The following is a 25,813-nucleotide window of genomic DNA, read 5'->3' on the forward strand; positions in this document are numbered from 1 at the left end:
TCATGTCGTCCAAGAACGTCTTTGTTTTTGTGCGCGGCGCTCTCAAAGCGAAATTGCTCAAGGCATTATAGCCACCAGTGAGCTAAAGATCCTGATATGTATTCATGAAACTCCCCCACCAGGGAGGCAGCTCGCAATGCAAAACTGGTGGAGTAATATAGTAATAATAATTCCAACGGTGGTAATAATAAAATATCTTCACAGAAGTTTGGATTTGATTAAAGTTCTCAATGAGATGTGAGGGACAGGTGGAAATGTTTTTTGTTTTTTCCTTCTTGGGCTGGTTGAGCAGTGCTGTCCGCTGAGACTGTCCACACCTGGAGCAGTCTGTCTTTGACCTCTCCGGTAATGGGATTCTGACTGACGCGTGTAGCTGGGGACAGCAGCTTCTCCTTCTCACCTATTGGACGTTAGCAACAGCAAACAAAAACAAGCAAGATACAAAGTTTTTCCAAAACCCCAGTCCGAGGTCATTTCCTGCCCTCACACTGGAGTTACGTCTATAAATGGTAAATGTGGCAGAAAGACTCATGAGAATGATGACAGACCAGTTTTCTGTTCAGGCGTCGTCATCGGTGCCCATGGCTTCAAGAAATATAGTGATAAACATCAATACTGTTTTCTTAAAACTGTATTTTACCACATTGGCACCCTAAATACATGCAGATAGCAGTCCAAATCTGGAAAAAGTAAACACCCCTTATACCTTGTGATTGCTTGCGTCACTCTTTGCAGCATCAAATACCATCAAGTGTTTCACATAACAGGCATGGAGTGTTTTACAACACTGTCAACGAATTTTGATCCACTTATTTTTGAAGAAATGTTCAAATTCAACAATGTTGGACTTTTTTTTTTTTTTTTTTTGGACACATCAGAGATTTTTACTACCACAGCACTTAATTCCAGACTGCAACTACGCCACTCTGAAATTTGAGTGTTTCTCAGACGCCCTCGTTCATTTCAAGTTTCCACAATCAACACCAATGCAAGTTGAAACCACACAATGCAAACAGGTGGCTACAAAGTTCACTATTGGTTTCTATTTTGGGCAAATTTCAACAGAACTTATGCATTAAGGAAGTTCAATTTCCATTGCATAAATCTGAGTTAAATAAGAACAAAGACTTCATTAAATTGCCATAAACAAGATGAGCGTGGCATAAGAGGTGTGTAAATACACCGTCCTCTCTTGTGCGTTATTTCAAAATTTTTTGTAAAGTCTGTATATTTATTTCTTAATTTTCAATGTAGTTCCTGAACATAAAAATATAACTCACTATTTTAGAATATCCCATACACACTGATTAAAAAAAAACAACTAACTTTTCACTTTCACTCCATATACTTGGAGCACCACTTGACCAATCAATGAAACAATCTAACATGATTTCAAGTGACCTATTTATATTTAACCAACTTAAGTCTGAGAAATTGTTTCCGTTTCTGCTCAGAGCCAAACGTATAAACCGCTAATTAATAGCATTTACCCTCAATGCAAGATTACAACATCCCCGATGAGACGAGCTGCTGATCCCAACAAATTGAGCAGACTAAAGCCAACATGGTCTGTAAGTGTGTTAAATAAGTGAAGCAATTAAATTTCCTCGAAACGCTCAGGTGTTTTCATATACAAGCCAATTGGGTCAAACGGTGAGATAATAAGCACTTTTATTTATTTATTTATTTATTTTTTGGCCACGTGTCTGCATTCAGCACCGGGGGGTTGAGAGAGGCAGCCGGTGGTGAAGGGCAGCTGCTTCAGAGGTATTTACAGCTTAATTATCCATGAAAAAGAAGAGAAAAAAAAGAAAAAAAAACCCAACATCAGAGTGGCAGAAAAAAGTAGAGTAAGCTCTTGTTGACATAACGGATAATTACACACAAAGAGAAAGATGCTGTCTCTGATCGTTTTTAAGGACGCAACTCTACAGCCACATACTCTTGATTTCTTCCTCCCAGCTGATGTGCGGCACACAACTCTGTAGTGGCTTACAGTGAATCAGCATGCTAGCTAACCAGCTATCTGCTAATTGTCTTCTCCGTTTCTCGCCAACTGACCTGAACTGCATGCTGGCCAGGGAAGAAGGTGTTAAATCACAGCAACAGCTCTCCAGGAGTAGACTTTAGCATCCAACTTTCCCCCAATTAAACCCGACATTCTCTTCCCTCCATCCAGTCTCTTAAACAGTTGAAGAATTGGTTCGTTTTCGCGAGTTCTCCTTAAGGACAAATCTTGGATTCATTTGGTTTGAATGTGAATGTTAGCTTAAAGTTGATGGATGCTAACTTGTTCAGAAGATTAAATTAGCCGAGCAGCTAACGGTTTCCCACACAGGCTTTAGCTAGCCAAACGACTGAACTCTTCTATGAGTTATTTTGTGTTTCACTCGTCCCACTGTTCTGGTGTTGAAGTGTGAGGGAAAACACAGCAGATTTTGATGCAACTACTCGGAATTAGTTAAAACTATTTTAGCCTCATTTCCACATTTCCCATAAATAAACTTTGTTTCTTAACATTTACACTTCCTGCTGCACTGTGAGCTTCATTCCATCATTTCATTACTTCTATTTATATCTATGTCAATATTTTAGCTGTTTTCACTTTCAGTAGTTTATTAGTTCTACCATTTTATCATTCTTACTACAGCAGTTTAGTTGAGTGTTACTAGCTTAATTGTCTTTTATTGAGTAAAATGTTCAACTTTTGGTTAATAAACTCATGTATGTTGGGAATTGTCTGTGTTTATCCCATACATGTCTAGTATTTATGCCAGTGCTCTACTTATTCCTCTGTATATTATAATTCCCAAAGCTAGGCTTTATCAGGCGGGTATTTCTCAACAATAACTGAGACTAAACTATTTGGCTATTTTCCTGATAATCAAGCCCTGACTCACTAATTCTAATCTAAATTATTGCCTTTATTCATAACTGCCCTGAGTGATTATTTATACTTATTCTCAGCCAAAGCCAAACTCCTGTTTTGGCACAACACTCTACCTTCTTGAATATTTATTGTGCTTAACACCACCTTCAGCTCTGTTTTATTCTTTATTCTCGCCGAATAAAGTAAATGCTCTGGGGGGCAGAAAATTTCCCTCCAAAATTTACTCCATGCTGCAGAAACCTGCTGCAACAGTCCACCCTCCTCCGGCTGCGATGCCTGACTGCACTGCTGTTAACAAGAGGGGATGTGGAAGGGAACATATTTAGGCTACCAATTAGCGTTGCAATTGGAGTACACAATAGAGACCCAGCTGCCATAGCCTGCATGTATACTAGGAACTTCATGATAAATGAATTAATCCAAGACTTTGCTGAAGTAAAACCCACCTCTCTTTAGGTTCAGTTCTTCTCCAGTTCGGTGCACTGTGGTAAATGTGCCTCCTGCCTGCATCAATCTGTCTGAGCAATCCATCTATTGAACCCTCAGCATTACTAATGTATGCAGTTGGACATGCTACCCAAGCAGGAGTCAATCAAGAGGTCTTTACCGCCTGTGACACGCCAAGTCGGTTCAATAGAATCGACGGGCCGGGCCTTCGCTGATGCTGCTCTCGGCTAGAGAGAGCGAGAGAGAGAGCTGCCTGAAGACACGGCGAGTAAAAAGTGGGGCTGCAGAGGTTTGGGGGAAAACTCCATCCACTGGGAGAACGGTGCTGCGTGATCTTAAAGGTGTTTTGGAGACCAGAGCTCTGCTGCACTGACGAGAGAGTGAGCTACGCTTTTCTCCTGAATCGGTTTGTGTGTGAGCGAATAGCTGGGTTTTCATGGCTCGAATTGGAATTGCGAAAACAAATTTGTTTCTTGGAAACATGTCTTATCGAAATTAGTGTATTTTGCAAAACTACAATGGGAACAATGAGTCCTGTGATCAACAACCAGTTGTTGCTACTGGTGGAAAAGACAAAGAAGAAGACAGTTAAGTGGTATGTGGGATGACGGTGCAGCATGACTTAATGGCTTGGATTGGAATTGGGTTTCTTATTTAAGGGAAACACCGCAATCGCGAAATTGTGTTGTTTTTGTTTTTTTACATTAGCGGGATATCGACACACACTTGTAATGGAAACACGGCTAAGCTGACATTTACCGTAACACATGAGCACAAACGTTGCTAAACTCCGTGCAAATATTTTTTAAAGTAGCGTCACAAAACCAGAGATTCACAAAAACATCTGCAAATCCTAGACAGAATGGGTAACACATTCCTTAAAGGTTCCTAATAATAATAATAATAATAATAATAATAATAATAATAATAAAAGCTTAAGTAAATTTAAGTTTGATAAGCCAAATCTTGGTCATGAGACATGACATGCAATTGTGAAATTATGTTTTTTGACACAACATTTTGCACACAAACTACGCACAAAACTCCACAGAAAGAAAAAAAATCTATCCCTTTAAGACCGTTACACCAAGGAGTACTTTACATTGAAGCACAGTAATACTTTGTATGGTCAACATGCACCAAGCAACACCGACTCGTTCCCCCGTTCGACATTCCACTACAAGGTTTCAAATACAGGAAGCTGCTTCATTAGGTCAGTAAAATCATGAAACCTTTCAAATTGTTTTCACGCTGCCGGGAAGTGTCACCTAACCACAGAGGTTTGGTAACCCCCTTCAGTGTAATCTAATCCCTCTGTCTGAAGCAGACTTTTTGCATGCCTTCGCCCACCGAGGACCTCCATCTGAAACCGGGGTGAGACCCAAAGAGCAGGTGTAATTACAGAAAATGTTGGCACTTTCCCGGCTAGCCGAGGGGTTACTGTTGGAAACACTTAGATATCTCTCTCTTTTTTTTCCCCACTTAAACCCAGGGCGAAGGTCATTAGTAGCTCAGGTGGCCACAGCGTTCGTAGTTCTAGTGATAACAAGATCCCCTGGTAAACCCAATGTTTGCAGTGAATAAAATAAGGGTCTGTGTGACCTCCTGCTGATTAATGACCAACTTGAGTTGTGAGGAATGCCATTAAGGGGACGCAGCTGTGTGTGCAAGGGAAAAACAGAGAACAAACAGGGTTTTTCTGTTATTTGGCCTTGGTTTTGGGTTTAGAGAATCATTTCATTAGCTTGTGAGGCTCTAAAGTATGGGATAACAAAATCACGTTTAACTTGTTGCTAGCTAAACCAATTTAAAAATAAATCTGCTCATAGAGCTTTGGTCAGGCAGCGAGCAGTTCTCTTCGCAATCCTTCATCAATTTCATTTCATCAATGTCAGGTTCATAAGTGCCTGAAGGGAGGCTTAGTATTCCTGGACTCTTAATTTGAAAAAATGTACATTTTTACCACCAACACCAGTAGACACTGCTATGAATACACACTAGTTGTGAACCAGTACTAGCGTGCACTAGCACTTATTGTACTCATTGTAAAAGAACATTTCACTTTCTGCAATATATCTGTATTGTATGAATGTTAATTTCGCAGTTGACAACAGAAAACAGAAAACAGAAAACATTTCACATTAGGAAACATTAACATTAACAGCTACATCTTTAGACAGTCAACCAGTTTTATTTTTTATTATTATTTTTGCTCAACCCCTGTACGGGTCTGGATGAATCTCTAAATGTCTCGCTGTGCTCCGTATGAAATCAGTTCACGTTGTGTGATTTGGATCCATGGAGCTTCTGATGAAGGAGAAATGATGCCATCAGGCTCATTCCTCCTCCAGTATACAGCTCAGTGTGTTTTGAAGTTCCATCTCTGATGAATAACGCCAAAATCTCATCAACGTCATTATTAGATAAGAATAGGTTATGATCTACCTTTGAAGGTCATCATGTTTTAAAGCGAAAACTTCTTTAATTAGACATACAGGAGACCGTTCATAGTAAGCATGGTAGAGATCGCGTAATAATAAATGTATTGTACAGATGTAATTTCGAAAGAGTAATTGCGACATGGAGTAAAGAATTAGGTGTGTAAATATGTATAATGTGGGACATAATTGGACGAGTCGTTTTACATGTTATAAATAAGGAGTTCATTTCAATTCAATGTAATTTTTTTTTTTTTGCAAAATATTGCAAAAATATGGAAGTGGTATGATATCACAATCAAATATATGATTGTGATATGATACTAATATTATTGTAATAGTAACATTATCACTACAATAGAAGTATATTATAAGAACATAAAAATTATTTGTTACAAGGTGATAATAAAGTGATACTTTGCTACACAAAAGGTTTATTGTTAGAATGATAACGTTTTCATGTCGTAAAGTGACACCAATTTTTATCTTGCCTGGGTTTAAGTTTCTGTACAACGACTCAAAATGTGATTGTTAGTATGAATGGACAGAGTGACACATTATCTTGTGTCACTCGTGACTGCACATACGCTTCGATGTAAATTAGAAGAAGCTCATCTGCAGGCTAACAGAATATTTAAAAGCGAAATGAATGCGCTTGCGAATTGTCAGCTGTGACTGACGTGTGATCACATACAAACTACTGCAACTTGTGAAACTTCTATTTGAGTTAACACCTGGGGGGAAAAAAATTTATCAGTGTGTGAAAACTGCAGTCATAAAATCGTTAATGGCCAAATATGTAGCTCCAGGAAAGATAAGTTAATGCTTAAAGTGTATGTTTTATAGGAAATGTCTCAGTTTGTTATATGTACAAACAATATAAACAACTCAAAAGAGTCAGAATCTATCTGTCATAAAGTACAATTGAGGAAGAAATATAATAACTGTGACAAATATTCAATGTATGCAGTCACCTCATATGCAATAAGCCATGTGGGAGAGTGTGCTGTCAATTTTGGCATTTTAATCTATAAATGATCCTCTCTGCCAGCTTCTGAAGGTATTTCAGTATGACTTTCAATCTGCAACACCACAGACTACAGTAGAATGAAAACGTTTGTAAAAAAGTTGCAACCCAACAATTGTTAAATATGTCAAAAAAACAAACAAAACAACAACCTTAAAGCCTACTTTACAAAGGTTGTACATACATAGGAAATAAATTTGAGAGAAACATCTCGTTACAACGACATAAAAACCCTTTAAAATGAGAGAGCTTTTGTTCGGATGAGATGCTTCCTCCTAATGAGATTTATGTCGCCATTAAAACAAAATATGTTCTCGTTTAAATGAAGAAGGTCGTAACAGTGAGACAGCAACACATCACCGGATGCTTGAGAGAGAGAAGACGGAGAGTCAGAGGGAGCCCCCTTTATGCCTTTTCAAGAAGTTGCAAATCTGCAAGAGGAACATATTTTCATACTTCTCTTTATAAAGAGAAAGTTTCTCGTTTTAACGAGGTTCTACCCCTGAGTTTATTTTGGAGCTCTTGCAATTAAACACTTCTGTAGCCTCCAGTGTTAAACCTTTAGTTGAATTAGAAAAATGAAGTGACTTGACCAGGAAAATACTTTAGGGAAATCGATTGATAATTTAATGAGTTTGACTCATTATGCCATTTGTTAAAATGAACAACTGACCAACAGTCAAAGGGACAAACTCTTGTTACTTTGCTCTGATTACTCAATACTACCTTTAAAAAATTTAACCAGGTCGAACATTGTCCGCTTTATGTAGTCACTGTCATATGCAAAACCCTTCCCATCCTCATCATCCTCAGTCAATACCTAGTTTAATTGCTACCTCATTGCCTTCCACTAAGTTACATTATCTTCAACAATTTTGCCTTTCAGCTGCTATTCTATTGAAACATCTCGATCTGCATCGTGCAGATGATAATTTGCTTTCCATGTCTCAAGAGAACCCGTAATCGATGGGTTTCCACCGTAACTTCCTGCTGTCTTCGGATCAGCACCGGATATTTCGCCGGAGAAGTCATGGCATCTTGTCACGCCAGCAGCGTCGCTGTGTGAGGATCCACAGACTCACCAGGTGAATTACACAGACACTGCGGTGACGTTGTTAACACCTTTCCGTCTGTTGGAGATCCTGTAGCTGCTTCAGCATGCAAGACAGAAAGACAGCCATATGGTGTTTTATTTTTTGCCCCTCCAACTAGGCTGTCTTTTTATGTCGCCCATGCCAATATGGTTTGTTCAGTGGGTCACCTGACTGATGGGTTTTTAGCATGTCAGACTATGTGAAGACTGAAATATTATTTAAAAATATGTGGCAATCAACTCTGGCAGAATTTGGGCTCTGAATTTAGCTCTGTACAGCTAAGTTACTCTGGGTTGAACGATCCACAGACGTAACATTACTAACATTTACAATTATGGGGGAAGCCAGGAGGTTGTTCTAGCATGAATGCTATCCCTGGTGAGCATACCACCTTCGTCATAGCCTTAGTTGGATTGACAACGTAAACCAGACGCGCCTGACCCTCAAAACGGGCTTGGTGTGAACGTACCATCAAGCGCTTGCTTGAAAGTGCACACGTCGAACTTGAATTGTCGGGTGCGTACTAGACGCGCATAACGCGTTTGGTGTGAACGCACCATAGCCATATGAAGAACTGTAGTAGCAACACCTGTCTCAAATTCCAGCCGCGGATTGTGCAGTCTGCTCTGACACACTGGCCTTCAGAGGAGACGCTGGCCCTGGTAGGGTTGTAAATGTGTTTTGTGAAAACCTTTATAGTGGAAAAATTCATCTTGGGTTGTCACAGTAACATTAACAAGGTATAAAACTCCTGCCCTAGAGAGGAGCCACAAAGAAAGTCACAGGAAGACGTTGCGGCTAACAAGAATACAGGAATTTGCTTTGACACAACATAGGATTAAAATGAATGAAATCCACTCAGACATTGCGGCTACGATTAGTGAGCTAACTAAACTAAATGGGCCAATCATCAATAAACGTTCCTAGAAGGAATTAAATAAAAGTCACAGTCACATGCTCTTTACTTCCTGCTAGTAAAATGAAAATTACTGAGTCATTTGGTCCAACTTTTTTTTTCTCATCTTTCTGCCAGTGGTCAATAACCAATCACATCACATGCTCATTACATCAGATGAAGACATACAGGCATGCTTCCTGTTACCTTTTGTAAATGAGAATATTAGTGCCTACATTTTCATCACAATTCATCAAATACATTATAATAATAACCTGAACAATTTAAAATCTTTTATCAAATTATAGTTATGCAAATAGAAATTGAGGAAATCTCATGTTATTTGAAACTCCAGAAATAGAAGATATCTAAATAAATGTATACTATATATACATGTTTATTATGAGAGATATTTACATGTAGTTTGGGCGTATTGCAGTTTTACCTTTATATGCTTCCTTTCAAAAGGTCCAAAATAATTCTTCAGCCAAAATGTTTTTTCTTTTCCTTTCAGTGAATTGTATTTTTTCCTTTTCAATGCAGGTCTTCACATCATTTTGTGCTCGTGTTTAAACAGCAAGTCCTAGTGAAAGTAGATAATTATCAAATCGCAAAGGGAACGTTACGTTGAAAAAAGTTCTCAAAAGTGTGTGGTGTTACATCAAGGCAAACATCAAAACTCTGCAAAACATCCAAAATAAGCTCAGACCCCAAAGGGTTTTAAACAGCTATGTGTCCCGGTATGGAATATGCTTTAGTGTGAAATATACAAATCAATTCAACAGCAAAATAAAGCAAAATAGCCTAAAAAGATGCTGACTGAAGTTGGTTTGAGAGTGTCGTTATCCTCAAAAAAACCCCCAAAAAACAAGTCAGGCATGATCTGAAAAGCCGCTGGAGAGGAAGAAGGCTTTTGCTGAAAGAACAAAGAGGACAAAGTCTTTCACTTTGGTGGACATATTCTCTGTTGTGTTAGAACTAAAATTCAATTTTTGACCATATTGATAGATGTTACAAAAGGGGCAAGTCTGAAAACACCATCCCATCGTTGAAGTACAGAGGAAGCAACATCTGATGCAATCAAAACAATAAATAAAATAAAATTTAAAAAAAAAAGACAAACATTGAGGAAAATGTCTAATATAAGCGTACTGAATTAAAAATACCCGAAATTCACAAAGCCAAGCATTTTCATTGAGAAACTTCCAAACGTTTGCCAAATTTATACATAAACCCGATCCTTACAGTGAGTCGTCTGGTACCGAATATTAGCATCAGTTATGAGCTCCGGCAATGAATCATCCAACATGGATGTATTTCCAAGAAATGGAAGATGGAAGATCACAACAGAAGCTGGCTGAATTTACTTTGAATATTTCTAGCCTTGCTTGCCCATAGAGAAAGGAAAAACAGACCTTCAGTAGGGCAAAAAAAGAAAATCCCTCCTCACTATGTGCAGAGCAGAGCTGCTAGAATCATCTGCTAGAATCCTGTAACAATGAAATCATGATGACATTTTAAAAAATGCTATTCGCTGTTGAATCGTCGCCAGCTGCCTCCCAGCATTCGAAACAAAAAAAATAAATAAAAAAAACTCGGCACTGAAGTCCCCGTGTGGCGGTGAGGAGGCTGCAGCCGAATGTGAGGTCAGCCAGGGGATTAGTCATGAAACCCCGACAGGAGGGCCCATTACGAGGGTGGCTCCGGTCGCGGCAGACGGGGAGAAGTTCAGTCAGGGCGGGTTGGGCGGAGGCTGCTCCTTAAATGAAATGAGTCGCCACATGAATGTTGAATGTGCTCCGTGGAATGGTAAGCGGAAGAAAAAATGATTTTTAAAGCCTGATCTCTGTGCCGAAAGATCATCAGCAAAAAATGAATTGGTGACCTTGATGAACTGGTGGAAAAGATTTATGCTAAATCAGATGCAATAATGGCGTGTTTCACACACACGGTGTCATTGTTTTAATGTAGAACTAGCAAAGAGTTACCAGTTAGCCATCAGTACTGGTCTGTTACGAAGTTGTATATCAATCAATCAAACTTTATTTGTATAGCACATTTCAGCATCAAGGCATTTCAAAGTGCTTTACATCAAATCAAACACAAAAAAAACAATGCAACATAGAATCAACAATAAAAACAACATCAAGTCAGATTCCGTCAATAAATTTGCAATTGATTACGTTTCAAATACAACTCTAAACAAGTGGGGTTTTTAGTTGAGATTTAAAGGAAGTCAGTGTTTCAGCTGTTTTACAGTTTTCTGGAAGTTTGTTCCAGATTTTTGGTGCATAGATGCTAAATGCCACTTCTCTTCATTTGGTTCTGGTTCTGGGGTATATATTATGTTTTCAGTAAACTAAGTTAATTTAAGAAGCCTGCCCTCATGTGCTCATTTCAGGTATTGCAGCCTAGCAATCTTTTGTTGTTTGAAACAAAACTTTATTGAACAGCAGTAGCAGTCACGGACACAGTAAGGCATCCACATCCACTTTGTGAGATCCTGTCAGTGAATATCTGCAGACGTCTTTCGATTATGGTTGCATTGCCGACATGTATTGTGAAACTAATTATGTAGGATTGTTTCCATGCTAGATGTAACATACTAAAGTGCTATTTGACTGCATAAGTTTTCTAAGTTATGTAATTTAACCACGATTTGAGAGATCGGCCCGAGCCTGATAGACACCAAAAGACGAGGGTCACTGAAACTTTTAAAAGCCGAGGCTGGGAAGCTGGATTTGGTGTCAGAAATAGAGGATATATCATGCTAATTGTGCTCCCAACGCAAGCTTACTAGAAAAGCATAAATGTGCACATTGTGTGTACGTGGATAGGTGTATGGGAGCTCTAGATTGGAATGCATCCAAAGCAGATTTGGATTCACAGAACCCCAAACGGGTATGAATGTTCGCCACAGCGGCAACGCTTTCAGGGAACGCCTGCACCCCTCGCTAACAACCCGACACATATTCATGAGAGCGCCTCGACATAGGAAAACGCTGCGCGCCGACAGAGCGTGGAGTTTCTTGTCATGTGGGTCAAATCTGAGATGCGTCGTTCCGGCCGGAAACATATTCCCTTCATTGTCGCCGCTGACTTCTAATAATGGAGAAGTCAGTGGGGCAGAAATCAAAGCAAAGAACACGTATCTGCTGTATCAGCAATGCATCGCTCAAAATATTGGAGTAGTGCTGTATCAAGTTTCACTGCCAGCCTTATCTTCGACAGTGAAAGGGGGATAACGATAAGGAATGCCTCTTCAATCCTAAGGAGGAGAAAGGGATTTGTTAAGATGCTCCTCTTCCTCTTCTCTGCTGATAAAGTCTGTCAGTTGTGACTTTGCTTCTCGTGCCTCCGTCTGACTCGTGAAAAACAGAGAGGGATTATCTAGTGCATGTTCCGTGGATTTATCTGCTGTGACATGGTGGCTTATCACTTAACTTTGCTTGAGCTTAACCTTTAGGTAGCTCTGGGATGATGTTGTGCAGCTGCATTGTTTCCACGCTGCCATCAGATTTCCTTTGTTTCTGTGAAAGACAAACGAGGTATGCTTGTTGCCACGCGGCAAGAAAGTCCTGGGTGTGTGCGTGTGTGTGTGTGTGGTTTTTCTCCGTATGCTCCAGCTTCCTCCAACCGCGCAAATGATAACTGTTGATTTTATTAGTTTCTCAAAATTGCCTCTATGTATGTCCAATGGCGGCTGGAGATAGAAACTAGGGTTCCTGAAATCCTAAAAGAATAAGAGATTATAAAGAATGGATGGATGTGTTATTGTGAATTGTTTCACGAACAGGTGAATCTCAATAAATTATACAGTCATTAAAAAGCTTTTATTTTTAATTCATTCATTTCAGAAAGAATGAAAACCCCAAAATAGCAATGGACCTGGTTATGATGCAGCGGGACGCTGTGAATTCCCCAACTATGACCTCAGTTCAAACACTATTTGGAAAATGGGAACATATTGAGAGGAACACGCTTACTTCCAAGATATGGATATAATATGCCATAAAATGTGGATTGCATGTTAAGGTGGAATAATTCATTTCACAGACTCCGTATTAAGCTGAAGATGAAAAGTACAGAATTACGAGAAGTCCACACACTATTAGAGATGCATTGTTGAAATAATAATAATAAAAAAAGAATTGATTTCCATCCATTTTGTCACATCCTGTCATTTCATTCAACAACTAAAAAAGGGTCTTCGGTCTGTTTTCCAGTTGAGAAAGTGATTGGTTCCTCTTTCCCGCCATAGGAAGAGTCAGCCTGTGTCTCCTCTATATGAGCAAAACGTTTTGCATTGGGAAAAAAAGGACATGACGGCTTTTACTATTTATTTATCTATTAAAAATGTTGCACCATAATACCGAGAACAGATGAATTTTATCACATTGATGACACCACCTTCATCTGAGCAGTCCTTTCAGTTTTAATCACCATGCATAATTTAAGTGTATTATGCATTTTGAGATTCCCACCATCCCTGGCAACCGCTTCGTGAACTCAGGGGAGCAGTGTGACGATGTGGCCGTCTTCAGCGTGCGGGGGGGGGGAATCATTCACTCCAGATAAACCCGCAGCACGTTCGCGGCCTTTACCGCTTTGATCAAGAGAGATCCATAAACTCTGAGGCGCTGGCTTCAGCTGCGGCGGAACAAGTGTCTCCTAATCCTGCTCTGACAAGGTAATCTACTCGTTTAGTCAGAATGCAGACACACACGAGGACTTAGTGCTCAGAAATTGTGTGTATAATTAGGTACCAGTGTCATCTTTCAGCCTCTGACTAATACAGAGTCTGAACCGGGTGACTAAGGACTTCTTGAACTGTCCCTCCTTAGTTTGAAGCACATATTATGTTAAAGGATGGCTGGTTATCAGGTTATCCTTTAACTCTTTTCCCTCCTGCCCTCTGGGAGGCGTTACAGAAGCCTACAGACCAGAACCACCAGGCACCGGAACAGCTTCTTTCCCACAGCTGTCACGCTTTTGAACGCCTCCTGACATAAAACATAAACTGTAAGGACTGTACTCCCCTATCCTCTCATACAACTATAACACATGGACTAGCCTCACACACACACACCCACGCACACACACACACACCACGGGCTGTTTTCCTCACACACATATGCAATCTGTAAATCTTATCTGCCATTATTTATCTTGCATTATAAACCTACTAATACATATATAATCCATTTCCTAACATTCTTGTATATTCTGTATAATCTGTGCATATAGCTCCCATATTTAGATTTATATTTAGTCTTGTACACCTGTGAATAAATATTTATATCCTGTATAGCACTTCTGGATAGATGCAAACTACATTTCGTTGCTTGTACTTGTGACAGTGCAATGACAATAATGTTGAATTCTATTCTATTCTATCAATAAGTACGGAATAAGAAAATTCTCCATTTTTGGTTTCAAATGAAACACAAAAATATTTAGGCTATAAGATAAAGTCACAGCAGTTTAGGGATGCACGCAAAAGTAATCTCTTCGTTTGTTTTCTTTTGTTCGAATGGACACCCCTCGTATTCATTCACAGTTGTCAGCATTTTCTCCAGCTTTCTCTTAGATATTTAACACATTCAATAAAAGCTTGCCGAATCCAAGGGGGGCGAAGGCTGTTTCTCTGTGACGTATCTTTTTATCCAGCGACACTCCAAAACATTTTTCATTTTTCTATTTGCCAACACGTTGGGCTTCAATGACCAGATACTAAATTGCCAGGTTTTAAGCATTCGCCCTAAATTGCACCAGCGGGGATTTCCTAAGGCAATCATCTGCTTGAGTTGCACCGGATTCATTCACACAGTGAAAAAAACAAGACAAACAAACGTGGTATTGTTTGTGGGAGGCATATTTAAAAGAAAAAAAAGACAAGAAATGGTAGGGGATTTATCAAAGCAAAGTACAATACATTTAAGCTGGATTGTCTTGGAAAAAGGGCAATTCAGCAAACAGTCTCAGCAGTAGAAATTCATCCTTTTTTGATCCCGTCGTTTGTATGTGAGAATGTGGCTTTAAAGAGCTGTGGGAAAAAGATATTTTAAAAAAATGTAGTTTATACACAGAACAGGAACTCAACTCTCACATTCACCCTCTTAAGACAAACCGTTTGAATAAAACACAGTTGCAACCCAAAGGTTTTTATTTTCCTTCAAAAATTTAATGGAAACATAAAAATGTGTTATTTTCTGTACTGATAATTTAATTTTATTTTTTGCCTCCACATCCTATTGCACAAAGATGTAGATTGAAAATAATCTTTCCATTTTTATCAATGTTTTTTTTTTGGTTGGAAGTAATATTAATGTTTTGAGAGTTTTCGGTCTCGACTCGAATCTGGGAGCGAATCTACGGGAGGATTTGGCGTAATGGGAAGGTTTGCATTGACGAGAAGAAACTGTCAAAAAATACAAGCAAACAGCAATCGAAGAAAGAAAAGGCTGGTCAGCATATAAATAATTATCGAAACGGGAATAAGTAATTTCTTTTTTTTTTAAATGACATTTTTTGACAAAATGTAGTTGCACCGTTGTAGCAGTTATTGCTGCACTTATTTTTTCTAACTTTGTGTATCTGCCAGCCGTCCTACAGTCTCAATGGTCCAATGTGTTTCATGAATACCTGAATGCCATTATGAGAATACTACAAGCTAGTGACAGCTAGCTTATAAAAACTTCATGTTTTGGTTTCATCCAGCAGTTCTGAGCCACTAGGAAGTTGATGGATAAAAATGAGAAAGATTGAGGCAAATCCCAAAGGAGGCAGAAAGCAATCAATCACTGATTCTACCCACTTTTTCCTGATGAGTTATTTTGGTTTGGAGCATGATTCAACAAGATATGAAATAATCCCCATTAAATTATGGTGGTAGACAAGGGTGCCCTTCAGTGTATGCTTGAAAAAGTTAATTCCAACTTTTATTTTATGATACGCGGAAAAGTGAGATGTCTTAATAGAGATCTATCAGCCCTGACCAGCGGCAGACTACCGCTGCCTTTAAGAAGCGATACCCAAAGCATGCCGAAAAATGTCTCCGCTTTTCTTAATCAAAGTTAATTAAGAACTTCACCCACTGAATGATTGACAACACAGTCGTCCACGTCAAATACTTCTGCTCTTCTGTACAGGAATACACTCTGCTTCTGTCTGTCACAAAGGATGCAGACGTGGCGACACGTCTAATGCTGCGAGCAGAGATATGCAGATAAACCTGTACAGTCAGCTGGGGCTTTGAAATTTATTTGAAGACTTAGCTAAGTCAGTTACTGTAGGGTAAATGAACATTTAATCTGATTTAGTAAACTTGCTCTATTATTTTAGAAAAAATGAAAACCCGGGAGCTTTTAATTTGGAGTCGAGAGACTCACCGCCAAATGTGTTGAAGTCTTAGTCTGGAGTCTGTGACTATTTTAATAATTTAATTTAACAAAGTCTCGGGAGAAAATGCTGTGGTCAGATAAGATAAAGACTTGGGGTGTTCCGGATTAACTTCACCTTCTGTTTTTGGAGGAATACAAACTTTGTGTACATCCACAGAACGCGGTGGACTAGCAACCTGTCCAGGGTGTAGCCTGCCGTCCGCTCAATGGCCGCTCAAGACAGGCAGTACCCCCGTCGCAACCCAGCACGGATAAGCAGGCACGGAGGACAGATGGGGCTGGTGAACATTGCAGTGCACTCTAGAAACTTGGACAATTTGTTCTAGAATGATAACGATCAAAAGCAAAGACAAAGAACAGGCCGGGAAGTACAGTGAGTCCGTGAAATGACCTAGCCTTTCTCTAAACTTCAGTCTTACAGAAAATCTGTTAAGGAGTCCGATATTTTCGAGTCTCCCTTTTGGCAGCCGAGAAACCTAAAGGACTTAGGTCTCAACAGCCCCACTGAGATGCATGCAAACCTGGTGAGTGATTGGATGAATCACCTTATCATGTTTTGCTTGAGGTTTATGTTCTTGTTTGCCTTAGTGGGATGGTAATCAAGATTTTAACTGTTTCCGAAATCTATATTTCTAGATCTGCTTGTGTCTTTCTATTAAAAAAAAGAGACCGCAATGATTCATGCATTGCTTTGCTTACATCTTTACCAATAAGCAAACTTACAAAGTCAGCAGGTGGTGAAAAAAAACAACTTTTCACTGTACTTTTTTTTTTTTTTTTTGACAATGCTTTGTCTATAAGCGCCATGGTGGCAAAGCTATGACTAACCCTCTCAAATCACAGTGGCAGTACTGTGTATTCAAAGCTGTCTGGTTCCAGAAAACACAATTTATCAAAGAGTGCTTCATTGTTTTGCAATAAGACGGGTTGCAGGTTAACAGGAGAGTGATGGAAACACAAACGATGGATCCCAGACGACTTTTTGATACAATTAATCACACAATGGTTATGAGAAAATATTCAATGGATGGCTTCTTTTTTTTCTTTTTTAGTCTCAAACTTTCACCTTCCACCTTATATTCTGTTTATTCATTTCTTTCTTCACATGCACTGCACAGAGTTATTTCTGCAGCAGGGAATATCTAGTTAATTTGATGGGGGGTGTCAGCTTCTATTTTAATTCCACTCAAGCAGCAACACGGCCACAAAATGTGGCTCTACATGGATGCACCTTCGGGTAAGGTGCTTTGAATTGTAAATGCTTGAAGAGGGGGTGGGGACAACACGTATGCTTTAACCGTTTTAAAATCTGGACTTGAAAATGACAATGCAGGGTGGGGGCGGGGTGATTCACCGAGATTTCTCCAGACGACAGACGGAGAAATCAAATCACATTAAAGCCGGTCTCATGCGAGGGCTTTTTGCCTTTGACGGCCTGCTCCTGCGCCTGTGCGGCCGGTGGGGCGGTGGGGGGGTTGGTTGGTTGGTATTGCAAACCTTTTTCAGGGGCTCTGTAGTCCCGTCTAAATCCAGTGTCCACCCTTTGCACAGATCTGATAGCCTTGTGAAGCCGTCTCCTTCCTTCTTGCACGCACGATCCGGGAGAGCGAAAAGTTTCTGCTCCGACTGATAAAAAAAATTCCTTTGAGCTTCTGGAGCTGGCAGACCTCGTGCAGGTGTATTGCCGTTGGGTTTGAGGCGGACCGAGGGAGGAGGATCAAAACTGGGGAGACAGATAGAAGTCAGGAGTGACATTTGATGTGGCTGCTGCTCGCACGGAGCATGGAGGGAGGCTGCACTAATAGGAAGGCAGCCAAGGCTGCCGGACTGGTGGAAAAATTCAGGAGAGGTCCATCCAAGGAAATAAATAAAGATCAATAACAGGTCAGACTCAAAACACCGCATCAGTCACATTAGTCAAGCTCCAATCCTAAAAAAGTTGGCTTATCTTGTGTCTGGTAGTTGGTTCTGGAGCTCTTGACTTAGATGAGCTCAGCTGTGCATTTCCACTCAGAACATATTTCCCCTAACACTTGTACGGAGTTCAGCTATTTCAGTCTAGATGTCTATTTAGTTTCCTTTTACATCTGGCATAATTATGCTCAACAGACACCAATCTGCCTTGATTATATAGTCAAAGTCAACCACAAACAAAAGGCATGTAGACAAGCAGCAGCCCAATCTAAGAGCTTGACGTGCCTTGAAGCTTGCCTCCAGTGGCCATTTTAGGAACTGCTGCTTTAAAACGGCTAATTTAGCATCCCTTGAGGTTGTTCCCAGGTCGTTACTAGAGTGTGACAATGCATCTGAAATGACATGGGGTTCCTGAGAATGGGGCAAGCTGAAGTTTGCTAGATCATAACAGAGTTTTGAAAAATGTCCAACAAGTGTGGAACATTCCAGTCCAAGTTTAACTAACACAAATAATTAGAGTTTTTATGTTGGTCTAACTCTAATGCCAAAAACTATTACAGTTGTGTTTTCACAAAAAAATTAAAAAATAAAAATGTTAGGAATATCCTTTATGTTAGTGGAAAGCACTTGTAGGTATTTGCTAGTGTGGAAAATATAAGGAAATTTTAGCCTCTTTAGCTAGTAACTTTAAGGTGCATTCACACCAAACGAGTCTGATGCTTCAAGTTTGATGTGTGTGCACTTTGAATGCAGACTCTTGATTCACACCAAACACGTTTTGAGTATCAGGCGCATCTGGTTTATATTCAAACTCTACATGGAGACGTGTGGACGGTGCATCAGACAAGTCAAAAATCGCTTTAGCCGTTGTTTTTTGTTGCCGACCGATTTGTTGGACGTGTCCAACGCTTCAAATCACACAATGCCAGATGCTTAAAACGCACCGTGACGGGCCCTCTACTCGCCTCCACATAGACTTTGAATGTAAATCCAATGCATTTTTCTTCTGAGCTATTTGTGAAAAAGCAAATACCTACAGGTTCGAACAACAAGTCTGGCTATTAGCGCCACGTAGTTTATTAGTCCTTATTTACATTATAAATAATTGATATTAAAATTCCTTCTCAGTACAGTTAAAGGCAAACCACAACCTAAACCTTTCCCAGAGTTTAGAAACCGGGAAAATGGAGAACATAAGGCTGAAATGTCTATATCATAAGGTGCTACAGCAGTAACTTCTCATGCAAGCTTTGGTGAAAGTGCTGTTTGAATTATTTCAGCACACTTATTTCTATGCAGGCTCTGTATCCTGTGGTGGTGATATGCTGAGTCGGTACTTTTCTGTTCAGTTTTTACCTCCAAAACAACTTTCTATTTTTAAGACAGGGCGTAAAACTTGCAATGCAGAAGTTTGGCTCGATTCACATACACTTCTACAACACTTCCTTCTGTTTCTCCTGCGATGGTTTTAGTTATTTACCATCGTCCAGATTGCTGTGCTTACAAAGAAATCAACTTCTTCTGATGAGCCCGTACCTTTCAGACCTCGGATTCTTACGTTTCAGAAAAGTGCTTCAGCAATTACTTACTCACCTTGAAGCACACTGAAATGTCAGGTTTTCTTTAAGTTATGACTCAGAGTTTTAATATATTTTTTGGACTCTTAATTATGGTAATAAATGCATCTTAATTCACATCACCATTTATGCAAGAACCAGACTATAAGTGGAAATAATGGAAATGTGGGAAGCAAAGTGGCGGTTAATGTTAATCAGTTAATGTATAATATAATAATAATTTAAAAAAAACATGGACCATCTTGAGTTTCAGCCTGGCTGACCATTTAAATCCCCCCTCTTTGCTCCCCTTTTTTTTTTCTGCTGAACCAACAAAAGGTTGTTGGATCGTTCGGTGGCGAACTAACATGTGGCACGGATGTTAACAGATGGTCCAAGTTATTTGGCACGGTTGCTTTCACCCGTCCCCACAAACAACGCAGCGGTCTCCTTACACAATTCAGTGGACTGATTATTATTTTTTTTTTTTAAAAGAAAGAAAGAAAAGAAAGAACGAGGCTAAAATGCAGAGCGCAGCAAAAGGTAAATAGATGCTTATGGCTGCACAGACAGAGAGCGAGAGAGAGAGAAAGGAGAGGCAGAGTGAGACTAAAGAGGGTGGACAAGTGGAATGACTTATTCAAGCAGGAAGTGGGCAGCAAGAAACATGAAATTAGCACAAATAGATTATCTGTCAACTACAGGCGGGCCAGAGAGCAAGCCAAGCAGTGTGAAGGGAGAAGAGGAAGAAGAAAATAGATCGACCTCTTGTTTGTTCCTCCCTTAGGGGAGTTCCAACGGAGACGTTATTCGCCAAATTGCTGATCTGTATTTGGAGCAGCTGTATCCAAATCACACATGCTCCGAACCAGGCGGTAATTAGAAAAGCGCCAACGAGGGCAGCCGCGCAAACACGAGTAATAAGAGCGTCTCTAATGCCTTAAAAAGGGGTTTTGGCACGCTGTACATATAATGCGCTTTGGACCCGCGACAAGCCGAGGATCGTACCAGATCGTGTTAAGGGGCCAAGGCTCTGATTTTGTCACAGATTCCGGAACAGAAACGTCACGGGAAGATTTCACCGTTTTCACTGAACAGCATGTAATAATTGCAACTTATGGGGTAAAAGGTGAAACTAAAGCGTAAAGTGTTGATCATATTTTGTTTTTTCTTTTTGTTTGTTTTTTACTTTGCAGTAGGAGTGCTATATTTGCTGCTAGCTTTAAATAAATCGTGTACTTTGACCTGATTTTACGCATCATGAGACTAAAGGATTGAGTCTCATGATGCAGGAGAAAACAATCCAAAACAAGAACCAGTCAGCTAAGGTTTCGTGGTTTAGTGTTGCCGTAAATCCATCCAAAATGTCTCATACTGGGGTTTACTGAGACACACAACAGATCAAGCCCTGACATTATTTTCCAAATATGAGGTCAGTCACGTGTGATTTTGACCAGGTGTGGCTCTTGGGCTGGAGTCAGTTTTTGGTTTCCCACTCAAAGCAAGTGCAATCGGACAACTGATCACAAAGTAAAACTCAACTTTTCAAGATTTTTGGTGCTTCTCTGCATTAAAATATCTGTTTCTGAAATTACTTTTGCACTTCTTCAAAAAAAATATGCCATTAAAATGCCTTTGTCTATCCAGTGAAGCAAAAAATAAAATTTTACTGCAACAATGCAATGTTAACTCCTCTGTATGCAGCGGTCCAAAAACTTAAACGAATCATTTTGTCACAACATAGTGACAGTTTTAACATAAACCCCCCCCCCCCAAAACAAAACATATATATATTTTTAAAGTTAAATACCCCAGCTTCAAAATGAGATTTGCTTGAATTATTGACTCATAGGAAGATTCAAAGTTTGAAATATTTTCGCCTAGCAGAAATATAGATGCAATTTTATTTCCAGTCTTGTAACCATTACCTGCTGCTACCTTCATTTTGGCTTTGATTTCCTTAGTACTTTGTGACACTGGTAATGACCAAATCACTTTCCTACCATCCTGAAGTGTAAAAACTCTATTTGAGATAAGGTGTACTTTTATTTTCCTATAATAGTTTAAGTCTACTATCTCACATCTCTTTATGGTGAAATGTCTTGCAGCACAAACCTAAATGTATTTTAGGGGGAATTTTATAGTCACAGCGATGCATGTTTGTGAAATAAAAGCAAAATGTCGCCTGACTGGTTTTCATCTAAACCGTGCATTTGTTTTCACCCCTCTTTACTTTGATGCACCCAGCTAAGATCTGGTGCAACTAATTGCCCTCGTGGCTGCAACGCGACAAAGACGTGAAAAAAAGACATTCTTTCATTTACTCAAAATCATTATCTGACACATGGTGTGTCGAACAAAGTCAAAATCGAAAGTTGCCAACGTGAGCGGGGAGGCAGAGATCTTAATCAACTTTTAGGAAGAAAGAGTAAAGGAGTGACGCAACGCTTCAATGACTGTTGGGTTTCCAAAGTGCTAATCCGCCAGCAGTGTAAATGTGCGAACCAGCAATGAAACTGATCGCAAGTTTCAAAGCAAAGCAAAGTTCCCACAGCCAGCAGAGAGAAAGAGAAAGAAAGAGAGAGAGAGAGAGGTAAGGAAGCTAAACTCAACCAGAGTGATGAACAAACACAATGCAGTAAATCCGCAAACGAGAGATGCAGAATGCCGACAAAAGAAATCCACAATGTAAGATTTACATCACATTTCAGGTACTGACCGGGGGAAAAAGAAAAGTTTTAAAACTAGCAAACATGTTCAGTTTTTTTAGGGGGGGATTAATGGGGCTCGTTACGTTTTAACGCGGAGTTTTATCTCGCCAAGGGTCGGACAGGAAGGGGGCGAGGTCCTTTCTTGTCTCAAGACACGAGGAGAGGAGAGGAGAAGTGAAGCGAGACGAGGAGGGTGGACAGAGAAACCCAAAGCCCAAAAGAGATCCTTTAGCGGCCTGGATCTCCTCCAGCTTTAATTACACCGTATTGATTACAGGCAAGAGGAAGAGGGAAAGAGGAGTGTGAAGAGCCAGAGAGAGAGAGCAGGTGAAACTGCAGACTGCAGTTACTGTAAAGCTTTTTAAAAAAAGAAAAAGAAAAAAAGAACCAGAGCAATTATTCCAGTCATTCAGCAGATTATTAGAAAATCGTCTCGTGAATCCTCCAAGCTCTCCGTCTCTCTCTCTCCACCTGCCTATTTAGCGCTGCTGATACATTGAAACAGCCAGGGTGTCAGACTCATTTAAGTCACCAGCTACTACATTGTTTGCATCCAGCTCCCAGCTCCGCGGCCAGGTTAATTTCAAATTCTGGGAATCCAATTTTTTATCTAGTTATTTTTTTTTATCCTTAGAGCCTTCGGTCTACTCTTTGCCTGTAATCATTTATAACGGAGCGCTCAGCTCTGACACGTCCGGCTCTCGTGCAACAATTTCAGCGACAGTTCTTTGAACGTTAATTTACTTTTTTTTTTATTGTTAGATCACACTTAAAGTTTTGGAGTTAAGCTCATTTCAGTTTCACACAAAGGTCAAGATAAATATCAAGAAATGTTTCCTTGATACCAAGAACCATTTTAACCTAGTAAGAACCAGTGATTTAGTATTTTTGTCTACTTAAATATTATTTTTTATTTTTTTGTTTACGTAAATTTAGAGATTGAACCATATTGAGCAGTTCTGGAATGCTATCGTGTTGGAAATTTGTTTATAATTCCCCTCCAAAGGCTCACAACACACCACAACTTGATAACCTTTGGCTGACAAAGAATTTGTGATTCACTGTACCAAATTATTCAAAAAAAGAAGCAAAGTGATATATACATATATATATATGGGTGGACTTCCTGGTTCGTTTCGGATCGTTGTCTATCCAGAGTGTTAACCTGATTGTCCGACATTCTCCCCCCAGATTGTTGTAGTAGAGAGCAATTTTCATGTTTCCATCAATAATGTGAGATAGGCTTTTTTCAGCAGTGGTGCTTACCTTAGAAACCTTTTCCACGGTTTTCCCGTTTTCGCTATTGCCTATTTCCTCTTATTGAGACATAAACGCTGACCGTGTCATCTACATGCTCCTTGAGTCATTTTTGATTTTATTTTTTATTTTTTTGAATGTCAGCCACTTCTGGTAAGTTTCTCTCCTTCTTCATTTGCGTGAATATTGGCTGTGGTTCGCTGGAGTCCCAAAGCTGTAGAAATAGCTTTGTCACTGTTCCCAGACTGATTCCCATCTGCTCATGAATTTGTTTAGACTGAAACTGAAGAGTCTGAAAGCAGGTTATATCTCAGGGTCTCGGTAGCATGTCTAAGCTAAGGTCCCTCGTGCCTGGAGTGGATTTGGCATCCGGACCACCGCATGTGCAGGTATGTAAAAACCGCTTCTTGGAGGCCCAACATGCACGAGTGGTAGTTAAACGTCAAATATGCTAAATACGGGGAAGCTGTTTGTGTCTAGTCTGTAACTTACAAAGAGCTGCGTTTCCATCACAAATGAGCGGAAAACTTTGTCGATATTCTGCCAAAACACAATTTCGCAATTGCTGTGTTTCCATTAAATAAGAAATGAAATGAAAATCACACGTGAATAAGTTTGTTCACGCGATAAGTTATTTAAAAAAAACATCGTCCTCCTACCATTTCCTGTCGTCTTTGCCGCCAGTAGTGCCATCCAGTCGTGCCATCCAGTCGTCGACCACTTGACTGGTGTGGTCAGAGAAAAGTGGTTTTTATTTGCAGTTTAGCGAAATACATCAATTTCAACAAAGCTGAAACATTTTTTCTCGCGTGACAAACGTTTTATCGAAAGGCGAAAGTTTTTTTTCAAAATCGCTGTACTATTCCATCCATCCATTTTCTATTCACCCTTTGTCCCTAATTGGGTCGGGAGGGTTGCTGGTGCCAATCCCCAGCTAACGTTCTGGGCGAGAGGCAGGGTTCACCCTGGACAGGTCGCCAGTCTGTCGCAGTGCTGTACTATTCATTAAAGAAATTTATTTTTGTAATTTCAACTGCTGCGATTTTACTATCAGTGGAAACACGGCTACTGACTGCAGGTCTTCAGGAAACGGGTTAGCTTTCTTTGGGGGAAAAATAAAATCCTATTGGCTTTGATTAATTGTACGCAGTGATTTTTTTTTTTTTTTTAGATCTTTTTATTCCTCCAAACTTGTGTACCAAAGTCTTCACTTTAGATCTCGCAATGGCATAATCATAAACAACCTAACGGGTTTTGAATACACTTCAAAACCTGTTATTGCCTTTTAACCGACTTCCTGTTGTGAGACAACTTCTAAATTGATTGACTTTTATTGTCTGACACTAATCAAGGCTTACATGGACAGATGATTAATTTCTCACATAGAACCTGGTTTGGTTTTAAAAACCTAAATCAAATGATAATTTGAAAAATAGTTTGTGTCAAGTTTTCAAAAGAATAACTTTTTCTCTCTTTTTTTGCTGTATATACAATAAATGGAGTAGAAATACATTTGGAGAAATTTTTGCTTCATCTTTCTGTTCTACGTTGACCTACTTTGGCAAAAACACAGGCTCCGTTTCCCAGAACATTGTGAAAAAGGTCGAAAACCTGCAAGCTCCTCCAAACCACACTTCCCTCAACACCCGCTCTCACTCCTGATCCACGCGGATGCAGGTTGAGTCCGGCACATGGATGCGCTCCAGATCCAACCTCAGCGGCCCCGCGAAATCTCTCGCGGAGAACTGCATTCCGGGGTTAAGGAGCTTACGTTTGATACTCGACGTGCAGAGAAAGGCGTTGAGCTGCGATTTGCCTCGGGAGGGGGAACGAAGCCTCTGTGTTGAATGTGCCTCATTATTGCTGAACTGTGCGTTACCTTTGGTAAACAGTGGGAAGCATTTCTCAGGCGAGCCTTGCTCCAAAAGCAGCGGGCCGGTAAACAACCGCGGGCCTCCGACGCCGGCGCCACAACACTCATCGCTCAAACCCGAAAACCCCGCAGGGATGTAAGAGTTTGGTCATGATTAGTCGGAAATAATAAATAATCTGTGCTTTCGACAGCCCCGTTCAACTCTTTTGTTTGGTAAACTCCCACACCCTCGCAGTTATTTTTCTTGAATGACCTTCTCAATCACCAGAAACGTCAGAAATTCAATTTCTGAGCGTGGCATTCATTAT

At 40.0% G+C, this 25,813-nt stretch overlaps 2 protein-coding genes across 5 annotated transcripts in view; one reads left to right on the forward strand and one right to left on the reverse strand.

Moving 5' to 3' along the window:
• The window catches only part of ntng1a (netrin g1a), a 321,235-nt gene that overhangs the window by 43,377 nt on the left and 252,045 nt on the right, over positions 1–25,813 (reverse strand). The gene's annotated exons all lie outside the window — the stretch shown is intronic.
• Positions 16,689–25,813, forward strand: part of LOC122824231 (kallikrein 1-related peptidase b11-like) — a 67,091-nt gene continuing 57,966 nt past the window's right edge. The window contains exon 1 of the mRNA XM_044104589.1: positions 16,689–16,718. Within this exon, the coding sequence (XP_043960524.1) occupies positions 16,704–16,718 (15 nt within the window). The 5' untranslated portion in view covers positions 16,689–16,703. The remainder of the gene's footprint in view (positions 16,719–25,813) is intronic.

The sequence above is a fragment of the Gambusia affinis genome, linkage group LG21 (assembly GCF_019740435.1).
Source record: "Gambusia affinis linkage group LG21, SWU_Gaff_1.0, whole genome shotgun sequence".
NCBI classification, from domain to species: Eukaryota; Metazoa; Chordata; class Actinopteri; order Cyprinodontiformes; family Poeciliidae; genus Gambusia; species Gambusia affinis.